The sequence below is a fragment of the Melospiza georgiana genome, chromosome 23 (assembly GCF_028018845.1).
Source record: "Melospiza georgiana isolate bMelGeo1 chromosome 23, bMelGeo1.pri, whole genome shotgun sequence".
Classification (NCBI taxonomy): domain Eukaryota; kingdom Metazoa; phylum Chordata; class Aves; order Passeriformes; family Passerellidae; genus Melospiza; species Melospiza georgiana.
In genome coordinates, this window is record NC_080452.1 from 5,976,139 (window position 1) to 5,994,188 (window position 18,050).

An 18,050-nucleotide genomic window follows, 5' to 3' on the forward strand; every position below is an offset into this window, starting at 1 on the left:
AAATTGGGGTTTGAGAGAACAAAGCTGTGGTTTGGTGGGGTGAAATTGGAATTTGGAAGTGAAATTTCAGTTGTGGGGATGAAATTGGAGTTTGGAGGCTGAAAATAGGGTTTGATGGGATCAAATTGGAGTATAATGGGGAGAAATTAGGGTTTGTGGGTTGAAATTAGGGTTTGTTGGCACAAAATTAATGTTTGGGGTATGAAGATAGGGGTTTGGGATAAAAATCAGGATCTGGTGGGATGAAATTCGTTCTTGGGGGAAGAAATTGGGAATTGGGATGTCGGGATTAGGGTTTGGGAGAATGAAATGAGGGTTTGGTGGGTGAAATTAGGTCACAGGGGATGAAATTAGGATTTAGGGGGTGAAATGAGTGGTTGGAGTATGAAATTGGGGTTTGAAGGATGGAATAAGAGGGGGCTGTGGATATTAGGGTTGGGGTGTGAAATCAGAGCTTAGGCAGGACACTTAAAGCTTTTAAAGGGGGATGAATTTTGGCTTTGGGTGGAGAAATGAGGGTTTGGAGTGTGAAATTGTGGGTTGGGGGAATCCAGCTTGGAGGGTAGAGGGTGAAATTGGAGTTTGGCTGTTGAACTTCAGGTTTTATTGGGGGAAATTGGTGTTTAGGGGGATGATTTATGGGATTGTAGGATGCAGGGGCAGCAGTTCCAGCATGGTTGTTGGATTCAGCCCTGCCCCAGCTTTCTCCCCATTTGAACATATTATTTTTCTCATCTACATTTCCCACAGGCAGAGCAGAGCAGGAGGAAGAGGAGGAAGCACCCAGGGCCACAGGTGGCAACAGGATACTTTAAAAATACAGGGAATATAAAAGGATCCTTACAAAATACACAGAATATAAAGGGATCCTCACAATACACAGAGATTATAGAGGGATCCTCACAAAATACAGGGACTATAAAGGGACCCTCACAAAATACAGGGATTATAGAGGGATCCTCACAAAATATAGGGATTATAGAGGGATCCTCACAAAATACAGAGACTATAGAGGGATCCACACAAAATACAGGCATTAGAAGCACTCTTGCTCGACGGGAGCCGGGATTCCCTGACCCTGAGGTCTCCTTCACCTCAGACCTAACCCAAACTTCTTCCTCATCTCTGGGAACCTCTGAGCTCCAACTCCCCAAGGAAATATGGGACTGCGGGTGAGCGCAGGAATGTAGCAGCATAACCACTTGGATGTGAAGCTGTAAATGGGAAATATTTCAATCGGTTTGCTGGCCCCGAGCAAGGAGTGACCGTGTTGTCAGACACTCCCTGCAGTTACGCAGGGCTCCACACCGGGCAGAGCAGCGCGGGCCCGGCCCCGGGGAGCCTCAGAGAGCTGCGGGGCTGCCGCATCCACCGGGAGCGCTTCCCTGCATTGCCTGGCGCAGACACCCACAGGGAAACAGGGAGAGGGTGAGGCAGGCACTGAATGAAGCCGGGCTCCCTCCTGTCGCCCCGCGGTGGGTTCAGCCCAGCCCGGTGGGTGCATTGGTGGGCTGAGGGCAGGGACACGGAGCACTGGCGCAGCTCCGCTCCGCACCGCGGCAAACCGCGCTCTGAGCCCTCAGGCGCCGCCGCACTGCGAGCTCTGCCGAGGAACGCCCCTCTCCCCGCACCGACCAATCAGTGCCAGAACAACCCTGATTGATTTTTGTCCTAGCCAATCAGCGCTCTGTCTATAAGCACCCAATCAGACGCCTGGGGACGATTTCTCGCCCAATGATAAACCAGGAACGGAGTTGCGGGGCGGGGCGCGCTTTTTCGTGAGCGGCGTAGGGATTAACCAATCAGATCAGGACGATATGTTAACTACTGACCAATGAGCAAAGGAGACGGGGACAGAGGAACTCGCGAGATTTTGAGAGGTACGATGGGAACTCATATCTAAGCGACAGAGCCAATGGCAAGGGGCGGGGCGGGGCCGCAGGACCATTATTGTAACTGGCAGGTAAGCGAGCCAATCAGAAGGCGGAGATAAGTTCAGCCCAGTGTTCAATGGGCAGCCAAAATCCTCCCATGGTTGAACAGCCACGATTGACAGGTAGGACCGTCCAATGAGATCGCCGCGCCCTTTCTAACTGTCCAATGAGCGAGCGGGGCTGGTAGGCGCGCGAGGGCGGCAATTCCCGCCCCCCCCGCGGGAGCACGGGGCTGGCTGGCAGACCGACAGCGCAGCGGGCCAATGGGAACGCGCAGCGCTAGGAGGTGGGCGGAGCACCCCCGCGACGCCGGCCAATGGGCGAGGGCGCCGCCCTGAGCAGCCAATGGGCGCGGGGGGGGCGGCGCGCGCTACCGGCGCGGCTCCCAAGATGGCGGCGGGTGCGTGAGCGGGGCGGTCGGGGAGGCCCGGCGGGAGCGCGGCCGCCGCCGCCATGAAGGGCAAGGAGCGCTCGCCCGCCAAGGCCAAGCGCTCCCGGGGCGGCGAGGACTCGGCGTCCTCCTCCTCCTCCTCGCGCGGCAGCAAGAAGCCGAGCGGCTCGTCCGGCGGAGGCGGCGGCTCCAACGGCGGGAAAGCGGCGGCGGCGTCCGGCGAGAGCAACAGCGGGAGCGGCCGGCGCGGCGCCCACGCGGACAAGGGCGGCCGCGCCGGCAGCCGCGAGTACGAGAGCGGTTCGGCGGCGGCCGCGGGCGGCGGGGGCCGGCACGGCTACAGCGGTAAAACCGCGGAGGCGTCGCGAAGCAGCAGCAGCCGCGGCGGCGAATCGCGAGCGGCCGCCGCCGCCTCCTCCTCGTCCTCCTCGTCGGAGCCGGGCGGCGGCGAGTACAAGACGCTGAAGATCAGCGAGCTGGGCTCGGCGCTGAGCGACGAGGCGGTGGAGGACGGGCTCTTCCACGAGTTCAAGCGCTTCGGAGACGTGAGCGTCAAGATCAGCCGGCTCCCGCCCGGCGCCGGCGCCGCCGACGAGCGCGTGGCCTTCGTCAACTTCCGCCGGCCCGAGGACGCGCGGGCCGCCAAGCACGCCCGCGGCCGCCTCGTGCTCTACGACCGCCCGCTCAAGATCGAGGCCGTCTATGTCGGCGGAGGCAGCGGCCGCCGGCGCAGCAGCCGCTCCCCGGCGCTGCTGGACAAGGAGTCTCCCTACGGCGCGGCGGCGGTCGGGGCGGTGGCGGCCGCCGTGCGGCACCCGCCGGCCGGGGCCGCGCAGCGAGCGCTGTCCCCGGCGGGCAGCGGAGGAGCTTTGGGATACCGGGACTACCGGCTGCAGCAGCTCGCCCTGGGCCGGCTCCCGCCGCCGCCGCCGCTGCCGAGGGAGCTGGAGAGGGAGCGGGACTACGGCGGCTTCTACGAGGCGCGGGTGCGGCCGGCCTATGGGCTGGAGCGCGTGGCCGGTGTGGCGGCGGCCGGGGGGTTCCGCGGAGGAGGAGGAGGAGGCGCCGGAGCGGCCGCCGAGGAAGAGATCAGCCCCGAGGATGACCAGAGAGCCAACCGCACGCTGTTCCTGGGCAACCTGGACATCACCGTGAGCGAGTCGGACTTGCGGCGAGCGTTTGACCGTTTTGGGGTCATCACTGAGGTGGACATCAAGAGGCCGGGGCGTGGGCAGACCAGCACCTATGGTTTTCTTAAGTTTGAGAATCTGGACATGGCGCACCGGGCCAAGTTGGCCATGTCAGGGAAGGTGCTGCTGCGCAACCCCATCAAGATCGGGTACGGCAAAGCCACCCCGACCACCCGGCTCTGGGTGGGCGGCCTGGGGCCCTGGGTGCCCCTGGCTGCCCTGGCCAGGGAGTTTGATCGGTTTGGCACCATCCGCACCATCGATTACCGCAAAGGGGATTCCTGGGCCTATATCCAGTACGAGAGCCTGGACGCTGCCCAGGCGGCCTGCACCCACATGCGGGGCTTCCCCCTGGGGGGGCCGGATCGCCGGCTCCGCGTGGACTTTGCCGACACGGAGCATCGGTACCAGCAGCCCTACCTGCAGCCCCTGCCCTTGCCGCCCCCGGCTCATTACGAGCTCGTGGCGGAGGCGGCTGCTTTTGGGGCTCACCGGGGAGCCCCCCCTGACCCTCTACGGGGGGCCCGGGACAGGACGCCACCTTTGCTCTATAGAGACCGTGACAGAGACCTTTATTCTGAGACAGAGTGGGTGCCCCCGCCGCCCCCTGTGCGGGACCGGAGTAATCGGGCAGCTGCCTATGACCCTCTGGAAAGCCTGGAGCGCCGCCGGGACGGGTGGTCCTTGGAGCGGGACCGCGGGGAGAGGGAGCTGGGCAGTAGCAGTAGGGATCAGCCTAGGAAACGGAGGCTGGCCGAGGATGGAGGCCGGCACTTGGACCGTTCCCCTGACAGCGAGCGCTCCTCTTCCTCCCGAAAGCGCCATTGCTTGGCCACAACCTCTCCCCCGGACCGCAGCCCCGAGCTCCTGGGAGGCCGGGAGCGTTACAGTAGTGACCCTGAGCGCTCATCCCGCTTGCTCCCCTTGGAGCGACCGTCCCCCATCCGGGAGTCCCGCCGGGGCAGCCTGGAGCGGGGGCAGAACGAAAAGCGCGACCGCAAGAATTCCGCGGAGCGGGAGCGCAAGCATCGCGCCGCCGCCGCCGCCCTGGAGTGCAAAAGTCCGGCCAAAAAGGACGAGCGGGCGGCGGAGGGTGGTGGTGGAGGCTCCCGGCTCAAACCTCCTCCCCAAAAACAGCAGCAGGACGGAGCAGCGCAGGCCGGGGCGGCGCCCAAGCTGTGCTTGGCTTGGCAGGGGATGCTCCTGCTGAAGAACAGCAACTTCCCGTCGAACATGCACCTGCTCCAGGGGGACCTCGGAGTCGCCAGCAGCCTCCTGGTGGAGGGAGCGACTGGTGGGAAAGTGGCTCAGCTCAAGATCACCCAACGTCTCCGTCTGGACCAGCCCAAGTTGGACGAGGTCAACCGGCGCATCAAGGTGGCGGGTCCCAATGGATACGCCATCCTGCTGGCCGTGCCCGGCGCCTCCGACAACCGCCCCGCAGCCGGGGCTGCCGAGGCCGCCACCACCTCCACGCAGAGGCCGCTCAGGAATCTGGTGTCCTACCTAAAGCAAAAGCAGGCTGCTGGGGTGATCAGCCTCCCTGTAGGGGGGAACAAAGACAAGGAGAACAGCGGGGTCCTGCACGCCTTTCCGCCCTGCGACTTCTCCCAGCAGTTCCTGGACTCCACGGCCAAGGCGTTGGCCAAATCAGAGGACGACTATCTGGTCATGATCATTGTCCGTGGGGCATCCTAAGGCCCTCGTGTTCTGTTCCCAACCCTGCCTACTCCTCCATGCAGCCCCTCCAGCGTGTGCCAGGTGCTATGGGATACAGCCTTAGCCAGCCCTGTCATTATTTGAAATAGATCTTTGTTTGTAGGTGACTTTCCCGGGCCGATTTTCTGTTACTACATTTTTCTATAAAGATAGAAGCCAGAGAGGTTGGTTAGGAGTAGTGTGAATAGGATATTTTGAGAATTTCCCTATCAATGGGGACAGCAGGGAGGCTCAGCCTGCTTTGATTTACAGAAAATAGAAAAATAATAAAAACTGGGGGGGGGGGGGGGGGAGGGGGGGGTAAAAGAAAAACTCCTGTCTTCTTAATTTAGATTCATGTCCTTTTTTCATTTCATGTATTTTAAAGCAAATCCCAAGAGCTCGTCCTCGAGAGAGCTCCAAAGCGAACAGACCAGATTTAAAGCACTCAGTGGAAATGGAAAACCCTAACTTTAATAACAGACTGGTGTCACCTCCTCTTTTGAGTCCTTGAAATTCCGTGTGGGCCTCAGGCCAGGGGCCCTTTGGGATCCCTTCCCTCGGGAGCCGCAGTGGTTTCCCCGTTGAGTCGCGTGGCTCAAGGTCGACGTTTTTCAGGTGAGCAGCAGCTGCTCTCTCGGGTACACAGCAGAACACTGAATTCCTTTTTGGAAAGGGATTCCTTTTTCATCCAGCCCCCCCAGGTGCATGCACTGAAACTGGGCTTTTTAACAGGTGTATTTCCCTGATTTCCCGGTGTATCCCATTTGTGCACTTTGGGTTTGTAGCAGTGGCTAGGTTTGGTGGAGAGCTGAGGACTTTGTTGCAAACCAGGAATGTCTTGTGCTCACTCTGGTGTGCAGGAAACAAGGAGGTGCTTTAAGGAGAACTTGAGTTATATTGTGGGGTTTTGGTTTTACTGCCTTTTTTTTTTGTTGTTTTGTTTTGTTTTCTAAGAGTTGCAGGTTCAGTGGGGTCTGGTTCCACAATGCAAACTGAGCAAGTAAGTGCTTCTCTCCAGAGATGCTTTTCATTCTGTGATAATTTAATTACATAAAAGTTCTCATTAACATTTTACCTCTTTGTTAATAGCAAGGAACTGCTGTCTGCTAGGGACTTTTCAGGTACAGTGTACAGTGGGCATTACATGAGGTTTATCATGGGCACCTGGAGTCAAGTGGTTTTAGCATCCTGGAGAAATATTAAAAATACTCTGAGATGCTGAGTTTTGAGCTCTTGTTCCTGTGATTCAAGGATGAAACAGTTTGCAGGTTGTTGTTTTTTGTTTTTTGTTTTTTTTTCCAAATAACGTAGTTAATTTTTTCCTATTTTCCCCCAATCATTGGGCACTTTTCTCCAGCTGTCTCAGCCACCTTTGGTAATTCAGGCATTTAGGAGGGGAGAAGGGATTTCAATCCCTGATGTGATCTAATTTCATGATATTCTGTTTAACAGCCAAAAGGGTGTTGCAGCAGCTTCTAAACTGAAGTGTAAATCTCACTGTATCTCTTTACAGGCCCTAAAATTGTAATCTTGCACTTAAACCCAGAATGTAATCTTGCACTTAGCCATGTTTTCAGGGATTTGGGCAAGAGAGAAGTGACACTGCCTCTCTTGGTCCATACTCCAGTAGATTCCTTGGATAATTGATACAGGCATGAGTTGATTTCTGTTACAACTTGCATGGCAAAAATCAAATTCAAAGTGTGGAATAGGATGCGAATAGGAGACGAAGGAGGAAATGTCTTGAATGTATTTTATGGGTGTAACTGAACTTGCTTGAGTTTCTGTCACAAAAATAGGAATTTTTGTTACTGCACCACTTGTCAGAGAGGGCTGTGGTTTAAGAGGGCTTTGGTTCCTTTATTTGCCCAGAATGAGTGGACCCAGCATCCCAAGCATTGTGGTGAACTGAGAATTCCAATGTGACAGCATCTCTTAAACACAGATTTTGGTTTTTATAGCTACTTTTCTTTCTAAATGAAAAGGTGAAAGCCTCATTTAATGCTCTTAAATTTGAGAGTAAAATCCAGAATTTCTGGGTTGTCCTTCAATGTGAATGTAAGAGATGGCAGAATTCAGCTGTTCAGCTTCCTATTAACAAGGAGAATTTTTGGGAATGACACCAGAAATGCAAATCACTGTGTTTAAGAAGATACAGCGTGTTTACCACTTATTGAAAAGAATGTTTTAATTGGAGCAGGTGCCTGTTGTGTGTCAGCAGGTGATCAATGCTGCAAGTGCTGCTTGCATTCAGAGGGAGTTTTCTGGGAGGTTTTTGTCATCTGACAGAAATCACTTGCAAGAGTTTTCTAGGAAAGAGACTGGAAACAGCTGAGAATTTAAATTGCCCAAAACTGGGGGGAAAAAAGCACTAAAGTTTGTGTTGGACACTGAGAGCAGCATTTGTTCCACTGATCTGCAGCAGGCACCCGCTTAAAAACCCATAAAACTTGGGGTCAACATAGCTTGTAAAGCCAGCTTGGTTTGGGAAGCCTTTTGGGAAGAGCATGCTAGGTGCACTTCCAATTTTCCTTTTGGGAAATCACAGTGGTTCCACCTGCCAGTGGCTGTGAAATTGTGCTGTGCTGGAGGGCGAGGAGGAGCAGGCGAGGCCGTGTTTGACTCCAGGTTTTCTGGTTCCTTATTTCATGGAGCACCTGCTTCTCCTTTGAATCTGGTTTATTTGTGGTTGCTGCTCTGTTTTGTAAGCAAGGATTTTAACACCCTCTGAGGGTTCTTGTGGCAAAACTTGGAGAGGTTTTTTTTGCCAGCACTGAATTCCCGGCTGGGCGGGCTGTGCTTTCCTCCTTGGTCTGAGGTGTTCCCCATTGGAGTAACTGTCCACTGAAGCTGGCTGAAAGTTTAGAAGCCTGTGGGTGATACCACTGTGTGCAGAGCAAACCAGATGTAGCAGTGTTGGCTCTCTCCTTGTGTCTGGCATTAAATTGCTCTGGTGAGAGCTCAGTATTCCCTCCCGACCTCGTGTGCAGCTGATGTTCTTCTATTTCATTAGTGTGTTGAATTAGTCTGGAAAAAGGATGTGCTTTTCCTGAATCATTTCATCCTTGTGCTTTATGCTTTGGGGAAAGAACCTCAAATGACTCGTGGTTCTGTTTGAGATTTTAGTTTGTTGTTTATTTCTTTCGATTGGAAACTTTGCGCAACTTCCTTGGCCCCTGGCCAGTGGCTTTGTTTGCCACAGGAACACTGAGGTTATCCTCAATCCAGAGGTTTTAGGGGCAAAAATACCAACACATCCTTGTCAGCCTCCCAGAGAGAAAAGGGCATTATTGCCAGGCAGACAAACCTTGCTCTCTCTCTCTTTTCTTTCCTTCAAGGATGTTAAAGATGGAATATTTCGGTGACAACTTTCTTGGCCTCTATGGAGAGCCAAGTTCTACAAAGAACAAGTTTTAATTTCTTGTGTGGGTTTTGGAACCCTCTGGTTGATGGTAACTGAGGTGAAAGGCCTGAGGTGTTAATGAGGAGGAGGAGTGAATCAAAATTGTGAAGACAAGTTCAAAAACTCTGAGGACTCAGGGAAAAAAATGCCTTGGAAAATGATAGTTCCTGGCTCTAAGCAAAACAGTGTTGAGGGCAGCGCTCCTGGGGAGTGCTGTGTGCCCAGAGGGGAAGAAATGGTTGCCATGTGGCTCTGGAGCTTTTGGGGTTCTTTCCCCTTTGTCCCCCTGTTGTTTTCTTTATAGCACTGAAGGACAGATACTCCAATGATTGGTAGACTGAACGATGAGGTGATTTTTGTATCAGGCTTAAAGCAGACCGGGTGGTGCAGAGAATGGTTCATTGAATATTCATCCTCGTGCAGTTCCCATTGTGTGAGAACGATGGCTGGGAGATATGACTCGAATAGTAACAATTTTAAATTTTATTGGGTGTGTCTTTGATTTGACCTTTTAATATTGGCATTGTCTGCTGTTAGAACTGCACAGCAGAGTGAGAGCAAAAAGAGCTGTGTAACACTACATTTCATGGTTTTGTTGATAAGTTGCCTTCAGGAAATACCCAGTGAGGAAAGTCAACCGAATTAACAAGAATTAGGTTGGTTTTTCTCCTGGTTAATGATTTCGATGCGCCCCAACAAATATTACTGCAAGTTGAGTAATCATCAATACTGTAAGCCTAGTTTTATCCTGGTCCAAAAAGAAGCCCTGCACTACTTGTTTTGCATGTATCCCTAGAAGGCAACTTCATTCTGAGGTTTCATGCCCATGGGTGGTATTGGTGCTTTTAAAGTCCAAGTAGAATATTCAGAAAGGCCTCGTAGCTCTTTATGTTCATCTGTATAATGTAGGGAGGGGGAAAAACCCAAATCTGGTGTACACATTTGTATTGAAATAACGTTTTTTTTCCTCCTGCAAGCAAATCTGGTGGACTGCAGAAGACAACAGCATGGGATACCAAGCTCTAATGGACCTTTGGGAAGAGAAGCTGTGGCTTATGTGGAATTTACATGGGCCTCCTGGTGGAAGAAAGCTTATCTGTTTAGTATTTGTGCATTTTACTAAAATGGCAGCTTTAAAAAAAAAAAAAAAGTTGTGTATCTGCTATTGTGATGCCAATGCCCGTGTTTTAAGTGGAAAAAAAAAATGACCTCTTTGCTTTGTGCTGTGTACACAAGATTGCTGGAAAAGTAAAGGAATACCCTTTTTATGGCTCACACAGCTTAAAAGTAGCTGTCACTCAAACATGCGCTCACAGTTGAGCTGATTTTGTTTCATTCTAAATAAATTGTTTCTTTTGAGGAAAATGGTTTTTCTGCCTGGAAGTGAATTGACGACAAACGTTTGGCCCCCCCTGTGTTGGCAGCGGAGGGGCTCCTGCTGCTGCTGCCCAATTGAGCTGATAGTTGTGGGTCTTGAGCAAGAAGCAGGGAGAGCACCGACACTTTTGCCTTGATCGACCTGTGGTACCAGGCAGAAGAATTTGTGTCTGATGGCCTTGCTGTGGTGGCCCCCGTGTTTGCAGTGAAAATGGGGGCACTTTGCTGCGTTTCTCCTCAGCGGGACGGGGCACGCAAGAAGCAGGGAAGCACCAACCCTGCGCCTCGGAACGGTGGCCAAGTCTGGGGCTTCGCTGGTTGGAAGAGCTGGAGTTGCTGAATTTTAAGTTTCTCTGATTTATTTTGTTCACCCAACATGTTTGCCTTTAGTTTTGATTCTTGGTTTTTTTTTTTTTTTAAGTTTGAAGAAAAAAAAAAAAGTTTTGAAATTGCTTTGAATCTTTGCACGTAACACCTTTGCACCAAAATTGCCAAAAGAAAAAGAGAAATGAGTCCTTAAAAAGTGTTTAAATGCTGTTAATAAAGCCTTTCCTGCCGTGCGCGAGGCGCTCCTCCATCTCCAGGGGCTTTTCAGCAGTTGTGGGTTTAGTGCTGAATGGATGAAGAGTTCCTGAGAGCTGGAGGCGGTAATTTAAACCTTTGCGTGGTGTCTCAGTGCCTTATTTTGACCGGTTTTGAAGCCACACGTGGTTCCACACGCCTCGGATGTGCATGCGCCCTGCTCGCGTCCCGGCCCCGCCGCGCGCTCCGGTGTAGTGCAGACGGGGAGAGGAGCAGCCTGAAAACCTTGTGTGCTGTAGTTCTCCTGTCCCGGGGGCTCCTGAGCTTTGGAAAGCTGTTCCCGTGCAGGAGCACAACTCCGTGTTTGCTGCAGGAGACTTCGGGGCGCGCCTGAGCACCGCGGCCGTCGAGAGGAAGCCACGACTGCATCGTCGGAGCTCCTGTGCTGTGCTTTTGTGGTAGAATTCATGTGATGTGCCATGAAGACACCTTGAACGCTTGCCCTGTTTGCCTTGACACACTTTAACTGCCATGGATAACCCTCTGCAGCCGGGCAGGAGCTTTGCTAGGCTGCAGATGCCTCTCAGCCCGACGGATGCTGTGGTTGTGCTCTGCAAGGTGGCAAAGCGCTGTGTAAATCCCTGAAACAGGTAAGGGGCTGGAAGAGGTTGCACTGAGTTGTAATGTAAAAGAAGATTGTTGTTCACCTTTTGTTGCCTTGGTTCTTCAGTTTATTAATGCTTACTAATTGTGGTTTCTTCAGTCACCGTGCTGCTCCTCCTGCTTGGGAATGGGGGTGAAGGACCCAACTCTTGGATGTGCTTCCCTGTTTGTTGGGGGCTCCCATTGAGAAACAGGGCCCTGCACATAAAGCTACATGTTCTCAGCTTGGCAAGCTGGAGCTGTTATTTTGACTTCATGAACTGCTTGAATTAACACTGCTTTAACCCAGAGTAGTGTTTATAATTTGTATGTGTTGATAAGGCAAGCCAAGCCAATGATTTGGCAAATTGTCTGTGTTTGTGGGATGCTGCTGTAATAATTGAAATGAAGCTTTTTGTTGTAAATGGGAGCAATTGCAGATATTGCTGGTTATGAGGGAAGGGGATTGGAGAGGGGAGACTCAGGAGATGCCTTTTCTTCTAGAAGTTGGTGTTTGTAGTTTAAATTCCTATTTTTTGCAATGTATTTCTTGTGCTGTTGAGATACAACCTCTGAATCTCCTTCGAAGTGTTGTACAATAGGTCTGGGGCTGGTAGCAATAATGGGAGATGTGTTTCAGCCCCTTTGCCTGGGCTGGGGCCTTGATGCTGACAGGAGATGGGTGATCTGCCAGTGTACCCCAAAAAAGGGGCTCTTTTTGGCAAGCTCCTCACCTGCTCAGGTACCCAGGTGTTTGTGTCAGACCTTGGGCACCAACCCACTTTTTAGGTGTGCTTTGAAATGTCAGTGTCTATATTCCAGTAGAGTTCTGCCTCTCTGAGTCAGATTTCACTGTGTGTTTCACTGGGAGATGGTTCCCTGTCTCCTTTACATCATGCATTTATTCCAGAGACTCAGAGGTACCGTGGGATGTATTGTGGGATGCTTCTCCTGCAGTCACTTTGCCATAGAGAGTTGTTTTTTGAGTGCTGCCTCTGCCCCTCTGCCTTCTGAAGGGCTTAGAGGGATGCTCCAGTGGCCAGGTAGAGCCAGGCTGTTGTTAAAAGCAGTCTCTTGGAAGGGTTAAGTGCTCTATATGCATCATATTAATTTGGCTAATGAGACTTCTGGGGAAAGTGGATTTATAACGAGAACCATTTAATTAACTGCACTGCAGCAGAGAGCAACGCGAGCGGATTAGATGCGAGCAGGTTATTTGAATTCACACATTTTTTTAGAACTGTGCTTTTACCAACTGCAGCTGAATTAATAAGTTTAAAACATCAGATGGCCCAGATTCTGCTCACGGCCAATAACAAGCTTGTGTTAGCCTCATGCTGCTGGTTTACTATAAAATGGCAAATGCTTTTTTGGAGGAAATGCTCCCACCTCGTGTCCTGAGGTCTGGGGCAAAGCCTGCAAAGGGTTTGGTCAGGCAGGCAGAGCACTGGGAAGGCTCCTGGGCTGCTGGCTTTGTGATTCCCCTTGTGTTTCCTGCGGTTCTTGGCTCAGAGCCCTGTGCCTGAGTGTAATTAGAGCTGCCTTGAGAACTGGGTGAGGTAAACTGCTAAGCAGAGCGAGCTCTGAGGGACTGGGTCAGTGCACGTGCTCTGATGGGTTTGACAGGAGCCTCCTGCCCTTCATCCTCTTTGTGGTGCCTGTAGCAGGAGCAGAAAACATGGCACAAAAGTTGCCTGTTTTTCCCCCTTTTACCCCACTCCAGGGCTGTATTAATTAGACATTGCAATCCAGGGTGTGGATGCTGTCAAAATGCTGCTGGTGCTGGGCATTAATAAGTTGCCACCTCCCAGCCCATCTCTTGGGTTTGAGCTCCTGTGTGCTGTCCCAGGATGGGGTTGGGTTGTGCTGGGCTCCACAGATGAGCTGTGGATTAATTGTGGGTCACAGCTATTTCACATCCTTATCTGCCTGCCTTGACCTTCATGCCTAGTTCTGCTATTGCATCTGAAGATCAGGCTGGAGGTTTTTAGCTCCCTTCAGTATTTCCTGTCCCCAGAAGCAGTGAGAGGTCAGGCCAAGGTTTAGCAACGCACAGAGCCTGACCCAGCCCCGAGCTGGCAGCGTTCCCTGGCACTGCTGCCCTTTGTGCAGGGAGCTCTTGCATCCTGCAGCCAGCCTCTCCCTTCACATCCATGTGCTGCATTTCCAGGCTGTGCAATTGCACATTCTATAAAGTAAAATGTGCACATTTACTGCACATGTGCAGCCTGTGCACGTTTTAGATATGGCAAGGGACACAAATGTGTGTCTGAGGAGGGGTGTGGAAGGGTTTGAGTGAAGGGAAGCCAGTGAGGTCTCCTGGGGTGGTTGTTGAGCTGTTTGCCCGTGGAGAAGAGATGTCCTTTGGGCCATGGAGGTGTTTGCAGCTCCCTTGGCCAGGGATTGTGTTGGTTGTTGCCAGCCTGGGCTGCTCCAGCTCTGACCTGGGCAGAGGTGCAGGGCAGGATGAGGTCCTGAACCACCTGAGCTGCTGTTGAGGCTTGTGGGATGGTGAGGAAAGGGGATATTGGTGTTTCTCATGCTGCTCCTCTTGGGTGGGTGAAGACAAGACTGTGAACGAGGACCAGGAGGGATTCTTAATCAGGAACTGGACTGGCAGGACAAGGGGGAATGGATTCAACTGAAAAAGGGGAAATTTGGGGTTGATATTGGAAAAAATCCTTCCTTGTGAGGGGGGGGGGGCAGGCCCTGGCACAGAACAGCTGTGCCTGCCCCAACCCTGGAAGTGTCCACAGCCAGGTTGGACAGGGCTTGGAGCGCCCTGGAACAGGAACAAGATAAGATTCAAGGTTCTTTCCAACCCAAACTATTCCAGAGCTCTTGTGATTCCAAGACCTTGTGTTTCAGCTGTGCCAGCCCAGCTTTCCCCTCTGGCCCTGAGGCACAGCCTGTTCTGAGCTCTCAGCTTTCTCAGGGTGCCTTGGGTTCCTCGTGGCTCTCAGAGCTGCACCCAAGAGCAGCTTGAGGCTGGGAGAGCCCAGTCCCAAAAACCCCATCCCTGTCACCACCCTTGTGCTGCCAGGGTGGCTGTGACTCCTTCCCAGCTTGTCCCAAGGCTTGAGGGGCTGGAGCTCAGTTTATTGGTGTTCTGTTTGTCCCTGGGGTGTTGTAAAAACACCCTTTGCCTCTTCCTTCCAGAGTACAATCCTGGCTCTATCTTGTCCACGTGAGGGATATCTATAGGGGAAAGTTTTGCAAAGATTGGTGGTGGCTTCAGAGGCAAAGTCTGCTTTGGAAGAGAGACTTTGACCCGTGAATTACTTCTGGAATTGTCCATGGCCATGAGCAAGAGCTCCCATCCCCTTTGTGGTTTCTGCAGGCTGGAAAGTTTTCCCATGAGGATCTCAGCTAAAGCTCAAACTTCTGGGTTTTCAACATCTGCTTTAATTTTTGTTCATTAGAGTCGCTGATAAATTCCCATGAACTTCAGTGAGAGCCATCATGGTATCTTTAAACATTTTTATTTTTATTTTCCAAACAACTCCCACCTCCTATGAAGGCTTCCAGCTCCTCAGAAATGAAACTTTTTAATTCAGGCTCTGGTGAAATGCAGCTTAATAAGGCTCTGCATCATAAACACAGCTGCAGGACATGTTCCAGGCCAGGGGGAAACCAGCACCAAAAAAATAGTAAAAGAGTGTTCCTGTTATCACTGTGTGTGAGGGCAAGTAAACAGCCCAGACCACGAGGGATCTGCCAAACAGGGGAGGGAGGAACAGCCACATTTCCTGTTGCTGGAAGGCCCTGGTGTCACATCCTTAACCAGCTATTTTAAATTGCTTTTGGCTTTCTTTATGTGGCTTAAGGTGAACACAGGAACCCCAGCAGTGTTGGTAGCTGAAGCACCTTGTCTGGGGTGGTTTTTGTGCTGTGGAAAAGCCTCTTGTTCTCCTTTAAAATGGGAATTTTGGAGATTTCCCCCTGTGGTTAATGAATGTGCTGGGAGCAGTGCAGAGGAGCAGCTTTGCTGTAAATTTGGGTTCAGACAAGCCCTGGAAAGGGTCAGAAGGAGATCCCAGGGATGGGGTTAAACCCAAAGCTGTCAGGAAAATTAACCCACAAACATCAGAGGTTTGTGTCCAAAAAGGAGACAGTGGAGTCCTTTGGCTTTATTCCAATAAAGGGAGAAGCCATGGGGCATTTCCCTGGGATCTCTCCCATTTTTGGAGGACGCAGCCTCCTTTTTATCCCAATTTCCCAATCACATTTCCCTTCTCTCTTTCCCCATTTCTGAGGTATTTGGGAGGTACAAGCTTCCCAAAACACCTGATAGCAGAGATTTCACAAAGATTCCCATATAATGTATAACCCTTCCTTTTAATTTTTAATTCTTACAGAAGTTAGGGGTTTTTTTATCAAGGGCAGAGCCTGACCACAGAGAGTGTGGGGCAGGGAGAGGTTTATTTTGTGTATTTGAAATGCCTAAATCCATGTTCTAGCAGCTGTATCCTGCCTTTCAATGAGGCAGAATACAGAACAGGGAAGGGAAACCTGCAGCTGGTAGCCAGGACACTCAGGGGTGTACAATGTATAAATTATAAATATATAAATAATATATTTATTATTTATAAATGTATATATAAATATAGAAAATATATTTATAAATAATGTAAAATAACAGAAGTATAATAATATGTATGAATAAGTAAATATATATAAATATATATAGATATATATATAATTATATATATATAAATATATATAATTATATATAAACATATAGACATTTTTATAAAATAATATAAGATATAAATAATATGTAGAAATAAATTAAATAATTATATATAAACCAGATAAAATTTATATAAAATAATGTAAAATATGAGTAATATGTAGAAATAAAGTAAATAATCATATATTAATATATAAAAGTTTATATGGAATAATATAAAATATAAATAAAATGTATAGATAAATTAAATAATTATATATAGAATGTATTTAAAAATCTATAAAATAATATAGAATATAAGTAATATGTATAAATAAATTAAATTATTATATATTAATATACAACGTTTATATGGAATAATATAAAATATAAATATGTATGAATAAATTAAATAATTATATATAAATATATATGAAAAATTATATAAAATAATATAAAATATTATTAATGTATATAAATAAATATGCATATACAGATATATAAAATTTATCCTAAAATAATATTAAATAGAAATAATGTGTATAAAAATAAAATATCTATATACAGATATACAAAGCTTATATAAAACAATATATACTATAAATAATATGTATAAATAATGTATATGTATAATATATGTAAATAATAATATATAATAATATAATTATTATGTAAATAATAATATAATAATAATATAATATATGTAAATAATATATATAAAAATAATATGTAAAAATAATGTATAAATAATATAAAATAATTCCAATGAGTATGGGGCATGCAGTGTGCTTCCTGCTGTGATCTCTGTTTGCACTGACTTTGCTTTGATAGAACCGAGCTGAGTCTTAGCAGCTTTTTATGCTGGCATGTGGAACATCCCTTGAAGCAGGTTTAACACCCAGCAGGTGCCCACCCCATAAATCAATCCTTCCAAGGGGCCTGGCAGGCACTGGGAGCAGCTCCTGGAGGCTGCCCAGGCTCCTCCTTCAGGGTTACACCCGGGAGTAAATCCCTGGTAGCAATGGAGAAGCGTTTCCTTCCCAGGGACGGCGCCCTGCAGCCCAGCTCTGGATGGCACAACCCAGGGGTGATCCTTGTCTTGTTGGAGAAGCCAATTCCATATTTTGTTCTTCTTTTCTTAATCCTGTGGTGCTAAAATTCATCAGGTTTCAATGTATCAATCCTCTACCTGTCAGTGCTCAAAAAAAAAAATTTAAATGAAGTTGTTGAGTTTTTTTCCCCAAAGGGACTCAGGTGTTTGTTGGGGTACAGTGAAAATTGGAGGCTGTTCTGGGGTTCCTTTGGTCACTCAGATTCCTTCCAGCCAGTTCTGGTTCCCTGCAGGTCTCTGGATCTTTGGAGAATTCCTGAGTGTTGGGTTTCTCCGCACCACGATTTTTAGAAATTTTTTAAACCAATGAATCCTGGTTAAAGTGCTTCCAAATGTGATTTTCCATCAGGATCCAGCTGGCCTTGGCAGATTATCCCATGTGCATGGGCAGGAAAATGTCCCCCAGGTGACTCAGGGCACAGTGCTGAGCCTGGCACTGCTTTTCCAAGGAGTTTGATTTATTGTCAGTGAAATCTTGGAAAAATCCAGGAGGTTTTTGGTGATTTTTTTTTCCCAGATGCTGCCTGTGAGGTGCAGGAGGGATCCAGTTCTCCACTGCCTGCCCAGGAGCAGGAGGGATGGTTGGGAGGGCACCACCCTTGCACAAAGCATTTTTCATGCTCAGGATCATTTTTAGACATTGCTGCTGATTTTTTCTGCTGCAGATGGGTAAGGGGAGAATTTCCTTTTGGAGGGAAAAATTAAGGGAATGTAAGGGAGATGAAGGAATTCAAGGGAAATGTAAGGAAATATAGGGAATATAAGGGAAATGTAAGGGAAATTGAGGGGTTGTAAGGGAAATGTGAGGAATGTAAGGGAAATTAAGGGAATGTAAGGGAAATTTAAGGAAATGTAAGGGAAATGTAATGAATGTAGGGGAAATGTAAGGAAAATTAAGAGAATATGAGGGGAATGTAAGGGAAATGTAAGGAAAATTAAGGAAGTGTAAGGGAAATATAAGGAAAATTAAGGGAATGTAAGGGAAATGTAGGGAAAATTAAGGGAATGTAAAGAAAATGGAATGTAAGGAAAATTAAGGGAGTATAAGGGAAATGGAACGTAAGGGAAATGTAAGGAGAATTAAGGGAATGTAAGGAAATGTAAAGG

At 49.1% G+C, this 18,050-nt stretch overlaps 1 protein-coding gene across 1 annotated transcript; it reads left to right on the plus strand.

Moving 5' to 3' along the window:
- The first annotated feature begins 2,352 nt into the window (after positions 1-2,352).
- RBM15 (RNA binding motif protein 15) lies at positions 2,353-5,505 on the plus strand. The gene has a single exon (XM_058039762.1). It carries the CDS (start codon positions 2,388-2,390, stop codon positions 5,211-5,213), a length of 2,826 nt encoding a protein of 941 aa, XP_057895745.1. The 5' UTR covers positions 2,353-2,387; the 3' UTR covers positions 5,214-5,505.
- Positions 5,506-18,050: the final 12,545 nt, after the last annotated feature.

Excerpts from the sequence above, each read along its gene's own strand:
- RBM15 (XM_058039762.1), top strand. The coding sequence starts at position 2,388 with ATGAAGGGCAAGGAGCGCTCGCCCGCCAAGGCCAAGCGCTCCCGGGGC.